Below are 25636 nucleotides of genomic sequence, written 5' to 3'. Positions count from 1 at the left end.
GCAAGAGTAGTTCAGAACTAGCTAGTCTTGCATTTGTTTTGGGAGTGGGGGTGCAATGGAATGTTATGTGTGTGGTTTTTTAGTAATGGGGGTGGTAATGGTCACTAGCAGAGCAGATGGCAAAAAGTGCATACAGGATAGTTTAAAAAAAATAGTTCATGACCACAGAAAAATGGCTGACAACTGCAGACAAATTCTTCCTCATTATTTTCTCCAATTATGGGACAAAATCCCTAAAATTTTGTGAATTTTCAGCCAAATTTCTTGAAAGTGTCATCCCTTTAAGTGTAAATTCTTCCTGCCTAAGTCCTGAAAGATCAGCCCTTTCCAAACCATTCTTTCAGCACTTAACCTGGCAGAAACTGCCATGGTATCTCATGTTTTTAGCAAAGAAGCAATCAATGCATTTCTGTAGATCAGTCAACAAAAAGATGTGGTAAAAAAACAACAACAACAAAAAAATTAAACAGTGCCATTGGCACAATTGCCTGCAAGAAGGAGTACAGTTTGTTATATTGCTTACAATGCAGTATTTTATCCAGCCTCTTCCAGCCAGGGACCTGTAAACCGGACTCTGTTCCAAAACCTTCCTCCTCTTCCAGTTGTCTGTGCAATGTATTGGCACTGTTCTGCTGGGCTGTCAAAAAAACTGGTTTAGAGATGCAGCTCTTCAGTCAGGTTTTGCTCCAGTTCTAACCATGTAAATTTACTCTTGCTTTTCAACCATTAGAGATAAAGATGATGTTCATACTTACAGAAAAAAGATTTACCACCATCCGTATCCCACATTACTGATTAGAACTGGGAACTAAATAGAATGAATTGGAGTCTCTGCCCAGTTACAAATGTGCAGCTGTACATGTCACAAAAACACCATCACATCTGGTATTAATTGGCTCTCTCAGCACAGAGGTCAAGGACTCAACAGGCCACAGAAACTAACTCTCCTCTGAATTCCTAGAGGTGAAAGCTCCAGAAGTGTGGTAAGGCACATTGGGGAGGCAGTGTGTGGGGGAAGCTTGCTCTGTACCTGATAAACAAAAGATTTCTGTCTCAAAGGCTTTCATTTGCCACCCTTTCACAGCATTCCACTCTAAAAAAGGAAGAGTGCTGGAGATGGTGCAGTAACTTTACTGGTAACCCAAAGTGATAAGCGCAGTAGATGTGGATTTACAAGAGACAGAGGGACTCCCTGGGCTAGCTGAGGATTCAGGTACTGTGGAGATGGATCTACCCTGCCTCCAAAAGTAGGGGTAAGCATATGATGCTGCAGGAGTGCCTCCTAGCATCAGGTGGAATTGGACACAGATTTCCCAACATGAGGCTGGTTTCGGGGAGCCAGAGGCCTAAAACAGCAGAACAGTATTACAATACGCATGAAAGAAAAGCATAAAGGACTATAAAGTCCAAAGTTTGATGAAAAGGCCTTACCACAAAAAGATTCTGAGATTCAGAAACTCCATATTAAGCTGTATGTACACATAAACAGTGATACATTAAACAGTTAGAACTGACCCAGTGGCAATGACTCAGAAGTCATGTTCCCTGAGCCATTGGAGACTGTTAGTGCAACTCTGGAAATTTAATTTCATTTACTGATCTTTATTCTATCACTTTATCAAATGTTTCTCTAAAGAAAAAAAAATGAAGCAAAGAGAAAGACACTAATAATGAATCTAAGTTCTAAAACGAGGTGAACATGAGTGAGACTACACTAAAAATAAATCATGCTACTGGGAAGTAGATGAGGATCCCTCCATAGCTTTCCTTTCACATAAGCTACTTTGAAAGAAATTTCTCCTAATATGAAAGGGTTTAAAACTGTAATAAAGACTTGCTATTTGGAACTTGCTTCCAGAAGTCAATAAAACACTTTCCACATAAATGGTACTGTGCACACACACAGACACACACAAATGAGAGAGAAAGAACACAGAAGCTAGAGCAAACAAGTGCTCCCTTACCGGAGAGCGAGTCTGAGGCTGTGTATTCATTGTTTGAGGAGTTTGGGGGTACACCAAAGTGGTTGGAGCAGCATTCTGCCCTGAAGGGTAAGGGGCCTGGCAGAGAACAGAGAAAAAATGTGAATATACCAAATAATTTATTCACAGAGAAGTAAATGAAAAGTACCACAACACATTATCAGATGAACTGGTGATTACTGTTGAGATAAGATAGATAAAATAGATTTATTTTCTACTGTAATGAAATGCCTACCAATTTATCTATAAAGTGCACACATCACCACATTCATTTTCTTAAAATATAGCAGCACTGGAGATCACGATGAACATTGCTTATCAATTTAAAATTTCAGCATTGCTTGAATCCTCTGGTCTATGTGCTGATTTTAATCCCAGTCTGTATAAATTTCCAAAAAAACTTACAATAACAATGTGCTGCTGACAAATGCTCCAAGATACGACAGACGACAAAAAATTAAGTAGCATGCAACTAGTATAAATCGCAGTGTTAAAATAAATAAATAAAGTGTTCAAAACATAGCAAAATGGTCTAAAACTACTAGGCATATTGCGGGGGAGACCTTTTGCTGATGTGAATTTACACCAGCAGAGATCTGCTCCATGGTACTTATTCCAAAAGTAACAGTAATCGGGAGTAGTACAGTTATGACATTTGTAGGTTTTTTGTACTAGAAATTTCAAAACATTCCACTTAAAAACCTAAATTTCAAAAACTTTATTTTATCACGTAATTTACTCTTCATCCTTCATTCTTAACATGTATAGCTGGAAAAGAAGTTATTTGCCTAAATAATTTTTAAGCCATTTCATGATGACAATGCCCAACTGAAACATTGCCATCATAGAATATTAGAGTTGGAAGGGACCTCAGGAGGTCAGCTAGTCCAAACCCTACTCAAAGCAGGACTAACCAGGACTAACCTCAGCTAAATCATCCCAGTGAGGGCTTTGTCAAACCACAGCTTAAAAACCTCTAAAGATGGAGATTCCATCACCTCCCTAGGTAACCAATTCCAGTGCTTCAATACCCTCCTAGTGAAAACCTTTTCCCTCATATCCAACCTAGACCTCCCCCACTGCAACTTGAGACCATTGCTCCTTGTTCTGTCATCTGCCACCACTGAGCACAGCCTAGCTCCATCCTCCCTGGAACCCCCTTTCAGGTAGTTAAAGGCTGCTATCAAATCCCCCCTCATTCTTCTCTTCGGTAGACTAAACAAGCCTAGTTCCCTCAGCCTCTCCTCATAAGTCTTGGCTAGATCATCGGGCTCAACGGGTAGTGATCAATGGCTCCATGACTAGCTGGCAGCCGGTAACAAGTGGAGTGCCCCAGGGGTCAATTCTGGGGCCGGTTTTCTTCAACGTCTTCATTAATGATCTAGAGGATGGGGTAGACTGCACCCTCAGCAAGTTTGCAGATGACACTAAGCTAGGGGGAGTGGTAGATACCCTGGAAGGTAAGGATAGGATACAGAAGGACCTAGGCAAAATGAAGGATTGGCCAAAAGAAATCTGAAGTTCAACAAGGACAAGTGCAGAGTCCTGCACTTAAGAGAAAAGAATCCCATGTACACCTACAGACTGGGGACCGACTAGCTAAGCAGCAGTTCTGCAGAAAAGAACCTGGGGGTTACAGTGAATAAGAAGCTGGATATGAGTCAACAGTGTGCCCTTCTTGCCAAGAAGGCTAACGGCATATTGGGCTGCATTAGTAGGAGCATTGCCAGTAGATTGAGGGAAGTGATTATTCCCATCTATTCAGTACTGGTGAGGCCAGATTTGGAGTATTGTGTCTAGTTTTGGGACCCTTCCCCTCCAATAAACTACGGATGTGGACAAACTGGAGAGAGTCCAGCAGAGGGCAAAAAAAATGATTAGGCAGCTGGAGCACATGACTTATAAGGAGAGGTTGAGGGAACTAGGCTTTTTAGTCTACAGAAGAGAAGAAGAGTGAGGGGGGATTTGATAATGGCTTTCAACTACCTGAAGGGGGGTTCTAAAGAGGATGGAGCTAGGCTGTTTTCAGTGGTGGCAGATGACAGAACAAGGAGCAATAGTCTCAAGTTGCAGTGGAGGAGATCTAGGTTGGATATTATGAAAAACTTTCTCACTAGGAGGGTGGTGAAGTACTAGAATGGGTTAGCTAGGGAGGTGGAGAAATCTCCACCCTTAGATGTTTTTAAGGCTTGGCTTGACAAAGCCCTGGCTAAGATCATTTGTTTGGGGTTGGTCCTGCACGGGGTTGGCCTAGATGACCTCCTGAGGTCCCTTCCATCCCTAATCTTCTATGATTCTAAGGGGGAAGGGGTTGGAATCAGACAAGACAATCAGAGGGGTCATGAGGCATCAAAAATTGTATTACAGTCTAAAGCAAAGAAAATCTCACTGCCCTATTCTTCATACAGTCAAAAAAGATCAACTATTCTCTGTCAACTTCTCTAAACACACACACACAAATACATCATTTAGGCATATGCTATTATTGTTGATCTTTTTTATGTTTTCACATTTACTTTTATAATAAATGTAAGCGGGTCGAGAACATTTTTTACTTAGAACAAGGGATTGCCAATTTCAAAAGGCTGTCACGGTCACCATCAAATAATGTCAGTTGCGATAATGGCTTGTGATGTGGCCAGAAGTCACCAATACAGAAATAAGAAATCTTAGCAATAAGAGGTTCCCTATCCCATTCCCTAACCTAAGCTGATCAGTCCTTCTAAAGAAATGTTCTTTTTGCATTTCTGGGAGAACTGGGTCACTTAATTGTGTTTCTCTAAATAACAAACAGCGCAATTTTTAATATAATATTTAGCTCTTCAGTAGCATCATCCCACACTGAGCCAACTCCATGGTCTACCAGTAGTAACACTTTTATGTCTAAAATGGCCTCCCTGGCATGGCCCCTGGGGCACTGTACAGCACATTCAAGAACACAAACACAACAATCTGTTTTAAAATCTTCAGGAAATACAAAAAAGAACACAAAATATTGAAGGTATGGGCAGTATCACTCTTATGCAGGGCATCAAAGGTTGGCTCTGGAGCTCTCAAGACTGAAAATGCCATGATGCACAGCCACTGAGCAGGCAAGAAATTGTTATCACTCTTGAACGAGCACTTGGTTTCAGTCTCACATGTGAATGGTTCCTCACTGACGACTATCTCCATGCCAAATTGTGACTTTCAAAAACAGCCATTTTGGCTAGTTTAAGGCTCACGAGGAGTCTGCTCCAACTTCAACTGAAGTCAATTAAAATGATTCCATTAATTTAAATGGGAATTAATCAGACACTTCGTAAGGACTGAAGTACAGACAATTACTGGCTTGTAAAATTTTGAAAATATCTGCTTTGTTTTAATGAGCACGTAAAAAACCTGGCTACATTATCATACTCCAGTAATCACTTTTATATATTATAGATAAAGATACATCATATTTGTTAAGGGCTTAAAAACCTAAATAGCATTTTTTTGCATGTGGAATTACTGTGCATTCATTGTGCAAACTGCACCAATTCTAAAGGAGCCATTTCTGATCTCTACATTCAATGCTCTAAATAGCAAAGTTCAGGAGTAAGTCTACAAAAGCAATAAAGAAAAGTCTGCTTCAATGCCTACTGTTATGCCTAAGGAATGGGTTTGGGGCACTAGCCCTCAGGCACTTCTCAGTGCATCTGAACAATTAGATTTCAATGATCTGACTAAGTTTAGGCCAAAATAGTTTGTATTAATTAAAATTAAAAGAAATGCATAAACAATCTGCTATAAAATAGTCCTGGTAGTACCAGTGCTCCAAAGGTAGCAGGCGGCACTGCTATACAGGGACCCAACGTAAGGTCTCAAGCTCTGTTCAAAGCCAGTAGCGCAGGGTGGGCTGTGGAAAAGCACACAGCACCAGAAGGATCAATACAGAGTGTCTTTAAACCTACTAAGCCTGATTAACAACAAAGTGCTAACAAGCACTATCAGACCAACTAGCATAGTCCCTTACAAAATAAAATGGGTTTAATGGTGTGTTGTGTGTGTCAGCTGAACCGATAAAACTGATGTTAAACTTGAAGGGACCTGTTTGGTAAATGTCCCTATGGTAAATACTGACTTTGAGTCACTTCAGCAGCCCCCCAATGCACTTTATATTAAATTCAAACTTTTGTCCTTTCCTTCCAAACTCTTCACCATGTAGCCCCTGCCTGCATCTCAGGCCTGGTCTTCCTTTTGCAATTCTCAACCTATCTGCTCAGTTCTGCCAGTGTCACCATCCTCTCCCCTTTGTTTTTGAACCATTTTTCAGGCTTCTACTTTTGCTTGAAAAGCCTTCCCCCACCATGACATTGTCTTCATCTCACCCAAATCCTTCCTCAGAAATAATTTCTGTTTTTTCACATATGAGAAGTGAAGAAATGGAAAGTTAGTGTGTACAAAACCAAACCACCCAGATGTGTCTGTGCCTTCCTGCATAATCATGGGATTTTACTGTCAACCTTGTCTTTAATCTCCTCTACCCATTTGTGTCATTCAAATTTAGACTGTATGCTTTTGGAGGCAATGATCACATTTTACTTTGGCACAGTGTCTAGTACAGCTCTGCGTACCAAGACATCCAAAACAATACTAGGACTACAGAATGATTACCTTGCTGAAGCATCTTTCAGGAGAAGAAGCTGGACTATGACAGAGGAATCCCTAATTAGAGAGGACACTGTCAGTTAAACATGAAAGACCAGATCCTCTGTTGCTCCTTTCCTATGCTGCGTGTAGGAAACAAGCACTGTATAATTTTATTCTACCTTTACACTTCCCAAATTCTGACCTAAGCCACAGCCTCAACATTTCTTTTTTCATTTTTCACTCCCTCCTTAATGGTTCTACTTATAAAAAAAATTAACTAAAAATATACAAAAATATTTTATATAAAGATTCTGAGCTCCCTATAGCTCAACTTAGTAAGTTTCCCTTTCTGGCTCATACAGCAGTTGGGGGTGATTTGAGAGTAAGCAAAAGTACTCCTATCTCAAACATAGTAGAAAAAACTGCCTCTGCAACACTTCCCAATTCTGTTGTCCCAGGGATCAAGTTCAGACACAAACTCTGATCTCCCAGTGGGTGGCAGCCTCAGTCACACACTAAAACAAATAACTTGTAACTGTAATTCTCTTATTACACAATTAAATAAACAGATTTTCTACCATCAACATAGCTTCATGTTACTCTAGAGCAGTGGTTCTTAAACTTATTTGATCGTGCCCTCGCCCCTTTCTTTTGTGTCTGTAGTTGTTTACACACACACCCTGCCATGCAAGTACATATACTGATAAAAAAAATCAACACTCAACTCTCACTAAATAGTAAAAACAGTAAGGCATTGATTCATACAGAGCCAATGATCCACTGGAACAACAGCAAAAACAAAACTATGATTGCTGTCGATGATTACAATTAAATGTGCACACAGTGTCGTAGCAAACAGATGTACAGATGGCAACGACTTTGTATAATGCTATACAAGCGTAACAGAAATCCACCAAAATACACAGCGCCATCTGATGACCTGATATGTCTGGAGGAATCTATTCATTGCTGTGGGTGAATCTATTCACTGCTGTGAGTAGTATGCTTTTTCCCTAAAGCTTCTCACCCCTCACTCCCCCAGAATACATTCCGTGGCCCGCCCCCCAATTTGAGAACTTCTGCTCTAGAGTTACCAAGATAAGTTAAAATTTCACCTTTCGGAAAATAGCTGATGATCCAGAAGGGAATGCATAAAACTCTGAGTTTCTCATTGGGTCTTTGCTGTAATTTAGAAACTCATGAGCTACATTCAGCAGTACTGGGATGCTGACAGAGCCCCGAAAGCAAATAAGGCTTATTTACATATTCAGGGATACAAGTCGTCTTTATATGCCTGTGTGCAGAGTAGGTAAGGAATATTAAGCACTGTACAATGGCTTTGTTAAAGTTGTATTCAAATTAGATAAAGAAGCTTCTAAACTGAAATTATTTTCCAGCAAATTCCCACACTGGGACTATAGTGCCTCTCCATAACTGACTATGACTATACACTTAAAAACATTTGATAAAATAATAATAATAATAATTGTACGATCATTTTGAAATGTATATCACCTTCTGACACACACATCTCCTTTTCCTTGGGACCACAGCTACTTATGGTGATTTTCTATATAAAACTGAGGAATCTCTTTGGCAGATGTTATAGCTACTCTTTCCCCTTCCTCACGCCGGCTCAATCCACTACTTTCCTCATTGGTATATTGTGAGGGGGTCTATAAGCCCCATTAGGCAGGAGGAGAGCCTTTCCTACCTATAAAAAAACAGACTGGCCACGCCCACGCACAGCTGCCAGTGTTGCCAATCTGGAGGCAGGCACCCACATTCAGATCTCATAAGGGCATCGAAGCCTAATATAAAGGAGGGAGAATACCAGAAGTGAGGGGGCAGAAAAGCTTGGAACAGGAGGGTGACAAAAGCTCTGCTCCAAGCAGCCTCCCAGAGCACTACCACAGAGTGGTGATGTGCTAACATACCCAGTAAAGGAGACACTTAAACAGGGAACAACCCGGAACAGAGACAAGCCGGGAAGCTCTGCGGACTCAGCAAGAGAGCACTAACAGATGCCAACGAGAGTCTATGACAGGTGGTACCAGAAGTGGGATTTTCGTTTGTTTCTGCGAACCCCCCTTGCAGAGAAGAGAAGAGAAGAACCGGACAAAACAGAATACTACCTTCTCCCCTTTCCCCGCTGAACAAGGGAGGACTATGGAGGTAAACCGGCTCTTGAAATGGCTCACAGACTCACAAGCACAGCAGCACCAGAAACAACAACAGCTGTGGGAATCGATGACAACCCACCAGCAACAGATGCTACAGCAGGTGGCTGAGATAATACATGCTGCTGCTTCGCAGGGACTTGCAGCTGCGAGAACCAGCTCCCACCCTATATAGGGGGTCCTCTTCACTCCTACAACCCCCAAGATAATGTCCCAGGACAAATCTAAAGCCTTCCTGAACACCTTTGAACCGTAGCCACTGCATCAAACTGGCCTGTGACCCAGTGGGCAAGCTGCTTCGCCCCACTTCCTGGTGAGGAATCCCAGAGAGCTTACAGCGGCCTAGGCGACACAGAGGCACAGGACTATGTACACATCCTATCAATGCACCGTCCCAGGCCTACGCAAGAGTGGAAGCCCTCAGCAGCACCAAAAGGAACAGACATAGATGTCAGGCAATGAAGGGTGAACCTGATAAACTCTTGCTCCTATGGGCAACATAGTCAGTGGTCTCGAGACTGCACCTGCATGGAGAGTAATTTTGGGCAGGTCTAGGTTGCAGAGGCTAGGGCCTGTATGAAGAGCCCAAGAAAAATCACAGTCCCCATAGAGGTGGAAGGTAAAAGACCTTGGCACTCATCAACTCTGGATGTGACCAAGCTTTTATTCAGGAACAGGTGGCCAGTGTGGCAGGAAAACCAGAGGAGGGGGGAATCTCCATTAAGTATATTCATGGTGACATATTGTCAAATCCCAGCACAACACTAAGACTGATTGTGGACAGATGTCAAGATCAACTGATGGTATGTGTGTCCCTGGGTCTCCCTTACCCTGTGATACTGGGCCAGGACTGGCCATATTTCACAGAACTCTTACAGTTGGTCCTGCTTTGAGCACGAGGTTGGACTAGATGACCTCTTGAGGTCTCTTCCAACCCTAATCTTTGATTCTATGATCACAAATGTGCTATTTCTTCTCTATGGCAACTATGACATTAGTTTGAAATAGTTATGAGAATACATCACAGAAAACCAGTAAATGTACTACCTACATCTTGTAGAAATAATTAAGTCTTAGTAATGCGAGACCTCAATGCAGCTTGCAACTGTAAATCTTTGCTAAGATGTGAAAGCCTCATGTTTTTTGTCCATATATCAATGAGGTTCTACTATATACTTAATAACTGGTTCCAAAATTCCTGAATCTGAAGATACTTCCACCCTTCATGCAGGTGGGTTCGCTGATCCCCCACATCTCTCCAACCCTCTGGCAGGGTTTATTCTGTAGAATCAGATAGCTGAACATCCATCCTATAGAGTAGCCAAATAAGTAAATTCACTGGGGCACTGTCGCATATTGCCATGGGTCCCCTGACCTTCTGGGTCCTCTCAGCGGTCTCCCCCTCCAAAACAAACAGACTTGCAGGCTTCATCCGGTGCAATCATCCGCACTCATTTATTTACAGTGTACAAATGCAAACCTCACTCCCAAACCAGGCCCACTTGGATCTGAGGCTTTGGGCTGCTCACCCTTCCTTGGCCAGGAGGCAAACTGAATACACCCTCTTCCCTGGCCACACCTCTCCCTTGGTTTCTCCCTGGCTGGGTTATATGCCCCTTTCCCCCCACAGCTAGGGAAACAGCTGTCCTCCATTGCCTCCTTAGGCAAGGTTCTGGCTTGTTCTAATCAGAGCGGTCAGCTGTGGGTTCCTTGCTTGCAGTCCAGGGCCCTGCTGGCCCACTTTACCCCAGGCCAAGTTGCTGGGTTCGGGGTGGCAGAGGCACCGAGGGGCTTAATCACCCTCTACTCTGACACACACACACACACACACACACACACACACACACACACACACACTTGGGAAAAAAATCCACAGGAAGGCAAAAACTTGTTAGAAAATATTACAAGTGTCTTCTTGATTCTCCCCAAAGAGGGAAAGGATCTGATGGTCTATGGAGACAATGGTTGGGATGGCCTGCAAATGCAACAGATCCCAAGGAAGATAAGCAATACAAAATCTAGCAGACATAAAGCTGTCCTTGTGAAGGTCCTGGCTCCAGTGTACCACCATGGCTTCTAAGGGACGCACTGCCGCCCTTTGCAACCCATCAGAACTTAGCAAGCACAGAAAAGTTACTTTGGCAGTAACTACTAAGCAAGCTGTCACTCAGAAATCAACTAGTTAACTGCCTGCTCCTGCTACTTCCTGTCCTATACCCCAGAGGAGGCCTGACCCCAGAGATTTAATGTTTAGTTCTCCCATAGTGTCTGAAGCCAGAGGGAAGCATACAATACAGGTATTATCCTTCCGCTTCTGCTTGTCTGAGGGTTTTTCTGTCATGTTTTGCTCCTCCTCCAGCGTGCTTTAGTGGATGGTAGTCAGATCCTGGACAAATATTTCACCCTTTATTCTCTGCAGCTTCTGGTTTCATATTTCTAAGAATCCTCTGAATGTGAGCTCACCTGCTCTATCCATGACTAGATTGCAACATGTTTTAGACACCAGTTTGTAATGGACTGATTGCCATGTGAATGTATGTTCTGCTGAAAATAAAGCTCTGGTTATTAGCTCCTAGGGCCCAGCCTCGAAGCAAAGTTCTTAACTTTCATACACTATAATGAAAAGATGAGGTTATTTACCTGTACCTGGAGGTTCTTCGAGATGTATGGTCCCTATCTGTATTCCACTGAGACGCTTATGCATGCGCACCATGCAGCTGGAGCCAGAGAATTTGAAAGTAGTGTCCTTTGGTCTGCGAATGCACCCTAGCTCGCCTTATGGTTTCTTCCAAGATGATAAAGGGTAGGGGGGACCGACTGCATCGCCAGTTCCTTCTCCACCGCAAATCAAAAAGATCCACAGCAGAGGGGAAGGAGAATGGAAAGTATAGTACAGATAGGAACCACACATCTTGAAGAACCTCCAGTTACAGGTAAGTAATCTCCTCTTCTTCTTCAAGGGATGGTCCCTATTGTATTCCATTGAGGGTGATTCACAAGCAGTACCTAGTTTGGAGGACGGTGCAAGGAAGGTGATGGAACCACGAAATGGAGAAAAGCCGTGCTAAATGAGACATCCGTCGCAGAGTCCTTTACCAAGGAGTAATGCACAGCAAAAGTGCGTACTGAACTCCATGTGGCCACTCTACATATATCCTGGAGCAACACATTATGGAGGGAGGCCATGGTTGAAGCCTGGGCTCTCATGGAATGAGTCTACAACCTAACAGGTGGCAGCAGGCATCCGGAGCCGGAGAATCTGAAAGTAGTATCCATTGATCTGTGCATGTGCCCTGGATCTCCTCATAGTTACATCCTACGTGATTGAGCAAAGCGGACTTACTGCATCTCCAATTCCTTCTCACTACTGCATGGTCCAGGTTGGAACTATTAGTGTCCTTTTGTGTGTGCCACACCTCTAAAGTCCTCTAATTTGCCGTAGTTAAGTAAGTCATATTTGGCCAACAAGGCCTGGTAGTTTGACATTTGGAATTGGAGACTTGCTAAAGAGAAGAACTTGCAGAAGGTTTGCTTTCTTTAGCTGTAGAGATGGAGGGCAGATATTGCTGTCTGGAGCTTTCCTTTGCTGCTTGTACCACAAGAGAATTGGGTGAGGGTGTGAGAAAAAAACGCTGACCCCTTGACTGGTACGTAGTATGTCTTCTCGGCCCCACTGGGAGTAGACATACAAGTGGCCGGGGTATGCCATACAGTTCGAGCTGGATAAAGAATGGCATCGTTGATCCATAGAGCAACCTTCTCAGTACCAAAGATTGAAAACTGTCCAGGAGCTGATGATGTTTGTCCTGTATTTCCTGTAGTAGAATATGCAGCTTTTCCACCATCCTTTACAGGAGTTTTTGGAACTGGCAAAAGTCATCAGGAAGCGAGGGGGAGGCTGAAATGACTGCAGCATCCGTAGAGGACAAAGAGAAACACTCCTGCTCCAGCAGTATTGGTGGAACTGGACTGAGAAGTTCGTCCTCTATAACTTGTTCAGATCGTCTACTCGAGCGCACCCTAAGCGAGAATGGGGCAAAGCCTCCTTCGCTGAATGGGCAGGTTCTGAGGATGTGTACTGGGGCCAGGATCCACAATAGGGCCAGCAACAAGGATCACGCGGATGTTGCGGTGGGCCCCATAGAGAGGGCAACCAGTAGTTCCCTGTTGTTGGAGAAGAGGATACTCGTACCAGTGGTAAGGAATGGACAGCTCTTGTGCACCATCAGAATCTTCCGATGATGGGAACTTGGATCCCGGATCCAATGGCGGCACTGTCAGAACTGACGGAAGTGTGGAAACCACAGGAGGATGCATGGAAGTGGAGCTGACTGTGCCAAGTCCCAGACAGGAGATAGGACCTCCATAGGTGTGGGTGGTAGAGGAAGGCGTGGAGATCTCAGTTCACCCCGGGCGCACTAGTCATGTGGCTCTGGTGCTTTCACAGAATTCCCCAGAATCAAGAGTATCCATTCCAGAATTGGAGCAGATAATTGTCCTGGAACCAGTGGATTCCTCATCTTAAGGGAGGCCGACATCAAAGGCATGTGCGGCTCGGTACTGGCAGATTTGTTGGGCTGCGTGATTTTGTGTCATGCTGGTGCGCCTTGGGACACGCCACTTCTCCAGGGCTGGAACTCATGGAAGGTGCATCATCCTTCTTCGGCTTGGAGGATGACTTACTGCAATGCTTATGCACATGCTTCCTTGCCTACTGACTAGGCCTTGGCACGAGGTCCGTAGCAAAAGTACCACCGGAGCTGGGTTCAAGCTCCAAGGATGGAGGCACACTCCTGGGTTTCTCGGGCTGATGTACTCAGGAAGCAGGAAGGGGAAAAGGAGGAGGAAAAGAAATCCCCAACCTGGCTCCGACTGTGGCCTCACGGCAATCTCCATGAAATGCTTCTTGAGGTGGAGAGCCCAGTCTTCTCAGGTACAGCTTGGGAATGACTGGCAGATACTGCACCTGGATGAAATGTGGGCTTCTCCCAAGCAGCAGTGGCAGCACTGATGCTCATCACTGACCAAGAACGAACATGGGCAGGAGGCACAGATCTTTAATCCTGGCGTCTTCAGCGTAATATAGTATCTGCATGTGGGTGCTGGCAGTGGTAGGATGCAGAGAGACTGGAAAAAGCGATCCCCCAATGTCTAAATCCTAGAAAAATTAAACTACGCAAGAAACAGTAAAAATAGAAGAATAAAATCCAAATATATACAATTTCTAAAACATTTTTCTTTTAAAAGTGCATCAGAGATAAAAGGACACTATTAGCTCCAACTTGGACCATGCGGTGGTATGAAGGAACTAGACACGCTGGCGTGCGATCCAGTCCACCCCACCCTGCCCTTTTTCACTTTGGACGAAACCATGAGGCGAGGCAAGCACACATACGCAGACCAATAAACATTATTACTTTCAAATTCTCCAGCTCTGGATATGCATATCCAAATGCCAAATCAAATCAATCATAACGATCCACTACTTTCCAGACAAATAAGTCAATTAAAATTATTATGGGTATTCAGCCTTCAGAGGGTTTTTCTTCTGCAACAAGCACATAAACAGGTACACAAGGTAATTATAATCACATTCAGTCACACTGGAAGATAGGCAGCTTTTATGCACTGTGGCTGAAACCTGGGAATGAGGTGAACAAATAAAGAGAACAGTGAGGAAACCACTTCAAAAACCCTTTGGATACAATATTGTGGGGGAGGAAGAGAGGAAGCAAATGCTGCTGTGCATAAAGATTTTGGTTCACAAGCATCAAAATGATGGCTGGAAACCACTGAAGTTCAGCACCCAGAGCTGCAGTAGGATGGATGGCTGCCGAGCATCTTCTAATCAGAGCAATCCTGCCTTCCTCAAAGCTTTCATCTTTGTGGTATTAGATTTGAAATTTAATTATTGATGGAGTAAAGAAATAATATCTGAGTGTTTATGTAGTCAAAGTTACTTGCTAGGAAAAACTCTCAGTGACTATTTTCTGTACAGATTTTCCACACCTATGCTGCTGACTTAATAACAACTAAAATAAAAGTTATTTTTAGATCAGTTACTGACCTGGTTAATAAACACTATGCCTGCTGTGTAATGTGACTCCTCCAGGACTGACTGTGCTGGGAATAAACAGGCGAAGTACACACTTGATCATGTCAGACAGGTTCAGAAAAAAGCTGAGTCACCCACAGCTCTTCCACTACCTGCTCAGGACAGCCCAGTGGAAATTTCTGTGATAGCACAATCATTAAATAAGCTGGCAGAAAGGTGCTGCTCTTTGAACACTCTGCCATCACTAGCACAGCCAGAATGGTTCAGAAAGAAGCCTTTATCACATTGTTCCTTGATTCCTGTCTTTAAAAGGGAAATAATATGTTTCTAAGATTCTATATTTACTAAAGTTACATACTGGGAGAAAAAATGGTGGTATAGTTTAACCACGACTATGAGTTAGGAGACAGGTTCTATTCCCATCCCTGACATTAATTCACTTTGTGGCTGTGCATAAATAAACCTTTGTGCCCTCATTTACCCATCATCTAGAGAAAGCAACTGAATTGGGGTGATGTGAGGCTTAACTGAATGTTTGAAAATGCTTTAAAATCCTTGGATGGAACATGGTTGACTAGGACAGAAGATATATATAAATACTAAATACTCTGGGCCAAATTCAGCTCCCAATTACACCTGAGCAACCCCTAAATCAGTTTGCTGCGTTGATGTAATCAAGGTCAGAATTTGGTTCTTTAAATATTGAAATTGGTGCCTTAAAAAGTTGCATGATATACCATTTGAACATTCAAATAACCATGCTGACCAAAATATAGAGTATCCATCTAAAAGCCCACTAATTAAAGTAAACTAATATCTTACTTAACACTGTAAACAATTATTAAAAGTGTTAAAGCAGGGAAATAAAAGTTAAAAAAAAAGGGGGGGGGGAATTCTGAGTGAAGACTTCTACAACTTACACCCCACAAAAAAGAAACCTCTCCAAAATAATACACACATATGTACATACACAAACTTATCTCACCACAGGTATAGGCACATATGGATGATGGTGGCCTTTTATCAGGGAATTCCAGAACACTCACTCAGATCAAGTGGGGTACATGATATTCACAGTGTCCTTTACACTGAAGAAACGCAAAAATAATTTACAAAAGAATATTCAAATTCTACAGAGGGACCACTCTGTCTTCCACTGAAAGGCAGCCACCTCTGCAGTGAAGTGCACAGCTGTAACAGAGCATAACAATACTAAACAACAATTTTATTTGAAAAATCATTCCATTTTTTTAAATGAATCTAAATAAAGGCACCCATGTGAAACTGTAAAAGCTTTGACATATGTTAGAAAAACAAATAAGCAACTAAAAACTAGCAACGAACTCTCCCAACAGTCTCCATCTAATACCTACTACTGGGGGTGGGGAAGCTTTAAGGAAGCTTTTATCCCTTTACAGTCTGTCATGTCTGGAGATGGAGAAGCTGCAAACAGACCAGCAGGTCCCAAACCCCAGCCTCTCCTGCTACCACTGGGCCCTTTATTTCCCCCAGTCAGCCTCAGATGGGAGTGGGGAGGCAGATGCAGTGGTGCAGCAATCTCCTGCTCCCTCACAGTACAGGCAGTTTGCAGCAGGGAAAAACTCTTACAAAGCTTTCCCTGGGCTGCTGTTCTGGGTCAGAAGGGCTTGGTAGGCTGCAGATGGAGAAACAGCTCCAGCCCCTGGCTCCCATCTCTCCAGCATTCCGCTCATTTCACCCATTTTTGTTTTTAAAGTTAAAACCCCGGTAAAAGCTTTTACATTACAAAACTTCATTTATTTGTTATGTTTATTTTAACTTATTTTAACTTTCTAGTATCTTTCTAAGCTGTGAACCCTTAGCAATAATAAAATAGTATTTCATGCAAGAGTTAAGAGATCATGCTTAATGGGCAGCCTTCAAAAACAGCAAGAAAGCCAGTCCCTTACCACAATAATTCATACAAACACAACATAATCCCATGATCAACCTGTTCCATCCCAAAATACCCAAGAAAAACACTGTGCTTTGCAGTAAGCCTCAAAGATGAGCAGGACATGAACATGATACCAGACCAGGCTAAGATGACTGTGTAAGGGAGTGAAGTCCCAAGTTGAGGACCCCCTACAGAGAACATCCTGGTTCTGCCAGAAGACCCCGTCCTCTCTACCAAGGGGGCTCAAGCTTGCAGACCTCTGCTGACTTCAACTTGGCAATACCCACTGGAAGAGAGCCAGTCTCTCAGGTAACAAGCTAACAAATGCTTAGGGATTTATAGTGTAAAACCAACATTCAATTTTATCCAGTAAACTAACTGGCAGTCGGGAGATACCAGAGTATCAGAGCAGTGGGATCTCTATGAGACACCACCATAATCAGCAGACATTCACATTCTACACTAGCTTCCATTTCAGAATGGCCTCAACATGAAGCTAGCATTTCAGTAACCTAATGTGGCAGTGACAGAAAATGGGAACTTAGAGCAAGAACTGTATTGAATAAGAAAGGTGTAGTCTTATTGCCTACGAGAGATGGCCACCACTAGTGTCCAAGAATCTAATGGTACATTTACACTGCAGTAAAAAACCTGCAGCACCAAGTCTGAGAGCCTGAGTCAGCTCACTTGGGCTCACGAGACTCGAGCTATGGGGGTAAAAGTAGGAGTGAAGACATTTGAACTCAGGCTGGAGCAGGGGCACTGAGACCCACCCTCCTCATGTGGTCTCAGATCCCAGACTTCAGTCCGAGCACGAACATCTATGCTGCAAATGTATAACCCTGCAGACTGACCCCTCACGAACACAAGTCAGTTGATCTGGGCCAGCCGCAGGTCTTTTAATACAGTGTAGGCATACACTTAAAAGCAACCTAGTTTTACTTTGCACCTAGCTTGCAAACTACATTACACATGGCTGTTATACTCCCTTAATTAACATAGTTGCCAATTCTGTTCTTTGTCCTCCCTTCTCCACTCCAGTCTTGTCCAGGTTGAGCCTCCTCCAACATGCTGGCTCCCTATCTCATATGGTCACTGGTGACCCATTCCACTTCACCAACCAGATTGAATGGGCTAGACTAGAGATAGATCTGCATGTTGTTAGCATATTAAATAGAAAGCACCCCATATATTATCACTGATCCCCATAATGGCCTCATAAATGCAGGAGGTCCCGTGGGACAGAAAAGTAATTTCGCAGAAACTCTCCGAGATACCTCAGAAAGGAATGCACAGCACCATTCAAAAGCGTATCTATTCATTCCTGCTGAGGACCAAAGAAAATCTTATGGTCAACAATGTTAAAGTCAGCTGACAGATCTAAAAGGATGAGCATGGATACTTGATCTTTACCCATTGCTAGGAGGAGACCAAACATTCTGTTTCTTCAAAATTCATTGCACATATGTGCTCATATGATTTTTTTTTTGCCTTGTTGGAGCTAAAGCTATGCCATTAATTAAATATGGATTCTTGAAGTAAAGTGGGTAATCAATGAAATAGAGTTCCCTTGGGCTTGTACTGACGACATCATCACTGAAAGTTTGTACTGAAAATATCTTGAAAACTCATTCACTACTAAGTCATAATAGTCAGTGCATAGAGCAAAACAGACTAGACTGAAAAGAAAATACTGGGAAGATACTGCACCTACCATACTTTAAAAATTTGATAGTTTCAGTATTTTTTTTTTTTAAAGTAAAGAACAAATGAGTTTCCACCGACAGTCTGCACTAAGCTTTATTTGTGAAGAGCTCTGTAAACACACATATGACAAAAATGATTTAAACAAGTTTACAAACACAAAAAGAAACAAGAGATATCCCATTCACCCATGTTTTATACTTAGTATACAACTGAATTTGCTAATTTGAAATTACCAGCATGTTTGAATCTAAAACTTGTGGCAAATAATACAACAGAAAAATATTTTTTTTTTGGGAGGGGGAGGGGGTGGTTTCCACTGAAAGTGTACAGAGCAATGACTATCATGGGTCACTCTCTGTCTAGGACTGTGCTTCTCTACTCTTCCAACCCTCCATGGAAGTGTTTCCAAACAAGAAAATTTGGTCTACAACCAGCAAACATCCTTGCTGTCATTGGTCAGAGCAGCCTTGGGGCCTTGCCCTCTTCACTTATGCAGCACTGCAGTGAGCATTTTAGAACCCTTGGGCCCCTTATGATTATTACAGGCTGCCTGCCCTCAAAAGGCCACATATTGAGCACCAACCTCCAGGACTGCAGCAGCTGCCAGTACCATAACAGCCTCTGGTACTACAGGAACCTCCACCTCAAGAGGAGACTACAGGTGAGCACGAGCTAAGGAAGAGACAATGCTATCGTCCTCCTCTCCTGATGAGATTCTTGTCACAGAGAATCTCTCAAGTGGATCCAGTGATATATTTCCACCTACTATCAGACAGCTGGTGTACACTTCCCTTGAATGTCAAGGCTCACTACACCAGGGCACAGGCAATATCTTCAGCCTCCTTCAGGAACGTGCTGATACCAGATCTGCAATGCAGCCACACGGAGCAACCCACTAACATGTCAAATGTTATGTCCTTGACACTGTGGCTAGATCAGATGCCAAGTTTGGGAGCACAGAACTTCAATCATTATTTGATTAATATAGCTGAAAATCCTCATTCACGCCATCCAGTGAGGATACTACTTGCCAGACACCTACAGTGGGATCCACATGAGAGACACTTGAAGAAAGAACGCTTGGACTACAAAAACTGTGGCTCTTTGAAATATTGTAGTTAGTGTGGATCCTACAACCCACTCTACATCCCTACTTTTTGGAGTCCTCAGCAACCACAGGCTTTGAATTGGGAGGTAACTGATGTAGACTGCCCCACTCTTTATGCCTTCATACAGGGGCACGAAGAGGCACAAGATATGTGTGGCTCTGACAGACTTGGCTGTTCAAAAGACTCCAATCTTGCACAGATGAGGAGCATATGCACTTACACTGGGATATAAAGAACCATCTTTACCATAGGGTAAGTAACTGTTCCTTTTACATGAATTAAATATAAATAATAAAACAAGTGCCATTGGCCTTGATATTTATTTTTATATTAAATTCCAATGACTTTTCACTGTCCCCACTCTTTCACTTTTTTCTTTAATATAACTCAGGATTTGTCAAAATATTGATCTCCGAGGCCAGTGCTGTAGTCTCTCCCGTATTCAGACGGAGAGCTCCCAGCATCAGAACTGGGGGCTTGTATCAATACTGGAGCCTGAGGAAGGGTAGGCAGTTGAGTGGATGTGAGCCTCTGCTAAGGTATAATAGTACAGATGGAGACTCCGGCTCCAACAGGCAGGACGGTACCAGAGAAGCATCCCTCTTAGTGCCCCTGAGAAGGCAAAAGCAAAGGCTTTCATGCAAGAGGAACATGGCCAGCACCAAGGGATGCTCTATTGTAGTCTGGGAAGGCATCGGGGATGGTACGGAAGTGCAGACCACGCACCCAGTAGGAATGCAGGCTGATGAGGATAGTTCTGAGACTAAGCCAAGTTACGATGAGGATGGTCCTTGTATCTGAGTCCCAAAGAGGAGATACTAAGGTAGGTGTGAGCTGCTTAGAGGAGTCCATCTTTCTACAGTCTTCTTGCATCTAGAAGGCTTCTCTTCTGGTACCAACTTTGGAGCCAATCCATGTTTGCTAGATGATCCTTCAGTGCATGAGCTATTGATGGATACTGGTTCACTGGTACCAGGGCCTATGGAAGCCTCAGCAGCACCCAGATCAGGATACAAGGTCTCCAGGGATATAGTGTATCCCTAAGTCCTGACCTTGGAGGTGACTTCCCCTTTTTCCTAGAGTCTGTTTCTGGAGAATGAGGTCTCCTTTTTTTTTTTAAGAATGCTTCAATTCCAAAGCAGCCCTATGGTCTTTACTTGCTAAGGTCAAAATTACCGGCATGGCTGAAGACAATGTACAAGGTGGGGGGCCTCAGATCCAGTGGGTATGAGAGAGTGCTCCGTTAGAAGGCGCTTAAGCGTATCCTCTCAGCTTGAAAGACCTACTTTTGAAGTCGGCACAGACCTTGCATTTAGACAGGATGTGGCACTCTCTGAGGCAGCTGGAATGACCATCATCACTAAGGGGAAAAAGACATGGCAGGTCTGGCAAGTCTCGAAGCCCAGAACCCTAGGCCCAATGCAAGCAGGAATGCCACGGACAAACAGCTGAAGGCAGAAGCCCTGCCTTTGGAAAAAACAAGTTCGGGGTGGGGAGGGGAACCCCGAAAAGCATGTGTGTTTAGGAAACCAAATTAAACAATAAAAGAAAATTAAAATGAAATTAAAACTAGAAATAAGTAACAATTAAAACAACAATAACTACAAATGCAGAGGACATCATGCTGAACTGTCTTGAGCTGAGAAGGGAAGAATGGTTACTTACCTTGTAACTAAAAAAAATGAGAGTCCTGTAGCACTTTAAAGACTAAATTTAACTTCTACAGGCATAAGCTTTCATGGGCTGCAACCCACTTCGTCAGATGCAAGAAACAGAAATCAGATAGGGGGTGTATATATATACATCCAAAGGTAAGGAACAACAATGGGGAGGGTAGGTGTTAGCAAAGTCTATTCAGTTAGAGTAGATGAGTCCTATTTACAACCAGTGATTAGAAGGTGAGAATGTGTGAACAGTGACAATTACTTCTTGTAATGAGATAACCATTCCAAGTCCCTATTCAGACCCAGTTCTTTGAGATGTATTGCTCATGTCCGTTCCCAATTTAGGTGTGGCAGTCCCTTCATCTGGTCCACAACCACAATGAACAGTTGCGTTGAGCGATGAAAGGGTTTGGTTCTGTCGATGTAAAACACCAAAGCCCGCCTCACATTGAGAGTGTGCAAACGCCTCTCTTCACTGGAGTTGTGAGGATTGGATTAGAAGACTGGAAGGAATAAATTCTGGTTGAGGTGAAAGTGAGAGACTACCTTAGGCAAAAAGGCCAGGTGTGGGAGTAGTTGAACTTTGTCCTTATAAAACACCATGTAGGGGGGGCTCCAAGGTTAACGCTCTGATCTCTGAGACCCATCTTCCAGATGTAATGGCCAACAGGAAAGTGATCTTCCAGGATAAGTATGTAAGAGGGCATGAGGCCAGGGGCTCAAAGGGAGGCCCTGTGAGTCTAGAGCGTACCAAATGTGGGATCTCTTGGTGGTGAAAAAAGTCCTTTCCAGCCCCTTAAGGAACCTGGCCATCATCTCGTGTGAGAAAATTGTTTTACCTTCCACCACAGGTGGAAAGCAGATATAGCTGCTACATGAACCTTAATGGATGAAAAGGCCATTCCCCGTGCATCAAATGGAGTAGGTAATCTAGTATCATTGGGCTCGACGTCTCCATTGGGGTGATACCATGCTCAGCCACCCAGCAGGTGAAGCATTTCTACTTACTCCTGTAAGCTGATCTGATAGGAAGTTTCCTGCTCTCTAAGAGCAATCTTTGGACTTGGGTTGAGCAGGCCTGTTCCTCCCAACTCAGCCACAGAGCATCCATGCTGTCAGATGTAAGGAGGCCTGTTCCAGATGGAGCAGGAGACCTTGGTCTTGGGACAAGAGGTCAGGTTGCAGCGGAAGAGTCCATTGTCTGGGCCCCGCTAGTTCCAGTAGCATTCCGAACTATGCTGACGGGGCAAAGCCGGGGCTACTAGGATGATCCATGCTTTGTCCCTCTTCACCTTCAGCAGGACTTTGTGAATCAGAAATATTGGCGGGAAGGCATAAATGAGGCTCCCTGACCAGGAGAGGAGGAAGGCGTCGGTGATGGAGCCAATGCTGACACCCTGACAGGAACAGAACTAATGGTACTTTTTGTTGTCCCTGGTGGTGAAGAGATCCATTTGGGGATTACACCACCTTTGGAAGAAGCGACTCACCACCTCCGGATGGAGGGACTATTTGTGGAGAGATCAAAAGGACCTGCTGAGTCTGTCTGCCAAAGAGGTGTTGATACCCAGGAGATGCATCACTGTCGGGTGAATGCTGTGACTGACGCAAAAGTCCTAGAAACGCATGGCCTCTTTGCACAGGGGTGGTGACCGAGTCCCCCGCCTATTGATATAGTATACTGAGGCTGTACTGTCCGTGAGTATCTACACTACCCTATTGGAGAGATGTGGCAGGAAGATTGCGCAGGCCAGGCAAATTGCCCTAAGCTCCCTGACATTCATGTGCAACGCCAGATCCCTTGCCTTCCTCATGCCCCATCCCGAATCTGAGGCATCAGAGATCAGTGTAACCGACGGCTGGGGTGTCTCGAAGGGCATTCCCACGAGCACCTTATGCAGTCTCGTCCACCAGGTCAGAGAGTAAGTATATGCGGAGGGACCGTAAGTATCCTGTCCAGTTGATGTCTGGCTAGAGAGTATACCAACGCCAGCCACATCTGAAGGGGCCCGAGGTGCAGTCTGCCATGTGGCCAAGCAGACTGAGGCACACCCTCGCCATAGTGAAGGGGTGGGCCGAAATGCGAGCTATCAACTCGTCATTGTCTGGAACCTTTCCTCCAGAAGGAAAGCCCTGGCCTTAGTAGAGCCCAGCATAGCTCCAATAAACTCTATTCTTTGTACCGAGAATAATGTTGATTTTTGTTTGTTCATTAGAAGGCCTAGCACTTGGCAAACATTCCTGGTGGTTGTGATGCTGACCTGGACTTTAGACCTTGATCTGCCCGATAAGCCAATCGTCCAGATAAGGAAACACCTGCACTCCCTTCTTTCAGAGGTAGGCCGCCACCACCAACATACATTTGGTGAAGACTCTTGGTGCAACTGAGAGGCCAAAGGGGAGCACCGTGTATCGGTAACAGGAACCTCCTCGGACCGGGGAATATGGAAATATGAAAATAGGCATCCTTTAAATCAAGGGCGGTGTACCAGTTGCCAGGATCCAGGGAAGGAATAATGGTGGCTAGGGAAACCATAAGAAACTTTAGCTTTCTGAGGTACTTGTTGAGGTGCCTTAAGTCCAGGCTGGGCCTCAGGCCTCCCCTTGCCTTTGGAATCAGGAAATAACGGAAATAAAAACCTTGACCCCCTAGGGCCTAGGGAAACCTATTCCACTGCACCTCCCTGCAAGAGTGCTTGTACCTCCTAAGTGAGGAGTTGCTTATGAGAGAGGTCCCTGAAGAGCGACGGGGAAGGAGGGTGGGAAGGCGGGAGTGAGGCAAACTGGAGGATGTAACCAATAGTCACAGTGATGAGCACCCATCTCTCTGATGTTACAGCAACCCAGGCTGGGAGAAAATGAGCTAAATGGGAAGAGAACAAAGGGGACGTTGGATCCATGGGTGTAACTGGTAGGTTTGCCTTCTGCCTCGGTTGTGGCGGTTGGAGCCCGGTTGTGGGGCAGCAGGTGACGAGCAACTCTGGTGCCTTTTCTATCCTTTACTCTTTCTCTTATAGGTGTCCCTGCAGGAATTGTCCCCAAACCGCTGCTGGTGCTGGGGCTTGAAGGGCCTCCTGGATAAGGATGGGGTATATAGGCCAAGGAACCGCAATGTCGCCCTCAAGTCCTTCATACCAGGCAGCCTAAAATCCATCTGTTCAGTGAAGAGGGCCATGCCATCAAAGTGGAGGTCCTGGATTGATTGTTGGACCCCCGACAGAAGGCCTGAGGACTGCAGCCATGAAGCCCGTCTCATCGATACCGCCGAAGCCATGGTTCTGGCTGCAGAGCACACTGCATCAGAGGCAGCTTGCAAAGATGCCCTGGCCACCATTCTCCCCTCCTCCAGGATGGCTTCAAACTCTTGCTTGGAGGGGGGGGGGGCCAGTGAGTCTGCAAACTTTTCTAGCAACTGTCAGATATTAAAATGATATCTGCCTAGCAGCACTTGCTGGTTTGCCACTCTTAGCTGTAGGCTTTCCGTGGATTAAATTTTTTGACCAAACAAGTCCAGTCTCTTCACTTCTATGTTTTTGGGGGTCAAACTCACTTTACCTTGTCTGTCCCTCTCGTTGGCAGCTGTGACTACCAGCGATCCCGGTGAGGGATGGGTGTAAAAGTATTCAAACTCCTTTGCCAGTACATAGTATTTCCTCCCTGGCCTCTTGGACGTGGGGGGCAAGGAGGCCAGTGTGTGTCGCAGTGCTTTTGCTAGTTTAACCACCCCATCATGTACTGTGGGAGCTGCTGACATCAGGATCCCAAAGAGCTCGTCCACTGGTTCATCCAGCTCCTCTATTTTGAGGCCCATGTTGGACACAACCCTTTTTAGCAGGTCTTGGTGGGACCTGAAGTCATCCAGAGGCACCTCTGAAGAAGTTCCCGCCACTGCTTCGTCCAGTGAAGAGGCTGATAGCTGAGATGAAGGAGAGGATGCTCCGGATGGGGTGATCCTCCCCGGACTCAAGGCCTGTGAACCTTCATGGTCCGATTCAGAGTCCAGGTGCAGAACCAAGCTCTGAGGGATAGAAGACTTTAGTACCGAAGTACCTCTCATAGACCCGGTCTGTGGGATCCCAGATGGAAACCCCCACCAGTAGGGCCATGTTCCTGGCCACAGTCCTTGTGGCCACATCTCCATTGGTGGTACCGTCAGGAAGCCAGGTATTGGAGGCAGTGTCTGCCTCGTCTTAACCACTAGCTTCAGCAAGAACTTGCAAAAGCAAGAGACATTCCAGAACCATCACTGGCGGCAAGAAGGAATTGAGAGGGAGAGGGAGACAACAGAGCATATATGCAGGTGCATGTGTGTGCTGCTGCAGGGGGGCACTAGAGCCAGCTTGTACAGGTACCACTAAGGGAAAAGTTTCCAGCACCAGTGCATGTGGCATGCATACACACCTAAATTGG

At 44.4% G+C, this 25636-nt stretch overlaps 1 protein-coding gene across 15 annotated transcripts in view; it reads right to left on the bottom strand.

The window, feature by feature from the left end:
* EIF4G3 (eukaryotic translation initiation factor 4 gamma 3) overlaps positions 1 to 25636 on the bottom strand; it is a 401491-nt gene that overhangs the window by 212349 nt on the left and 163506 nt on the right. For 13 of the 15 annotated variants that reach the window (XR_010923447.1, XR_010923446.1, XR_010923445.1 and 10 more), the window contains one exon: positions 1965 to 2060. The exons of 1 other annotated variant lie outside the window; for it this stretch is intronic. Coding sequence is in view for 10 of the 14 variants with exons in the window: in XM_067566991.1 (XP_067423092.1) it covers positions 1965 to 2060 (96 nt within the window). In the remaining 4 variants the exon portion in view is untranslated. Of the gene's footprint in view, positions 1 to 523; positions 552 to 1964; positions 2061 to 25636 lie in introns of those variants that run through there. One more of the 15 variants, XM_067566986.1, reaches the window with a different exon arrangement.

Source organism: Emydura macquarii, unplaced genomic scaffold, assembly GCF_026122565.2.
Source record: "Emydura macquarii macquarii isolate MOO-44397 ecotype Brisbane River unplaced genomic scaffold, CSIRO-AGI_Emac_v2 contig_2768, whole genome shotgun sequence".
NCBI lineage: Eukaryota > Metazoa > Chordata > Testudines > Chelidae > Emydura > Emydura macquarii.
The sequence above is the reverse complement of the archived record's forward strand: the minus strand, read 5'-3'. Positions and strand labels throughout refer to the sequence as shown.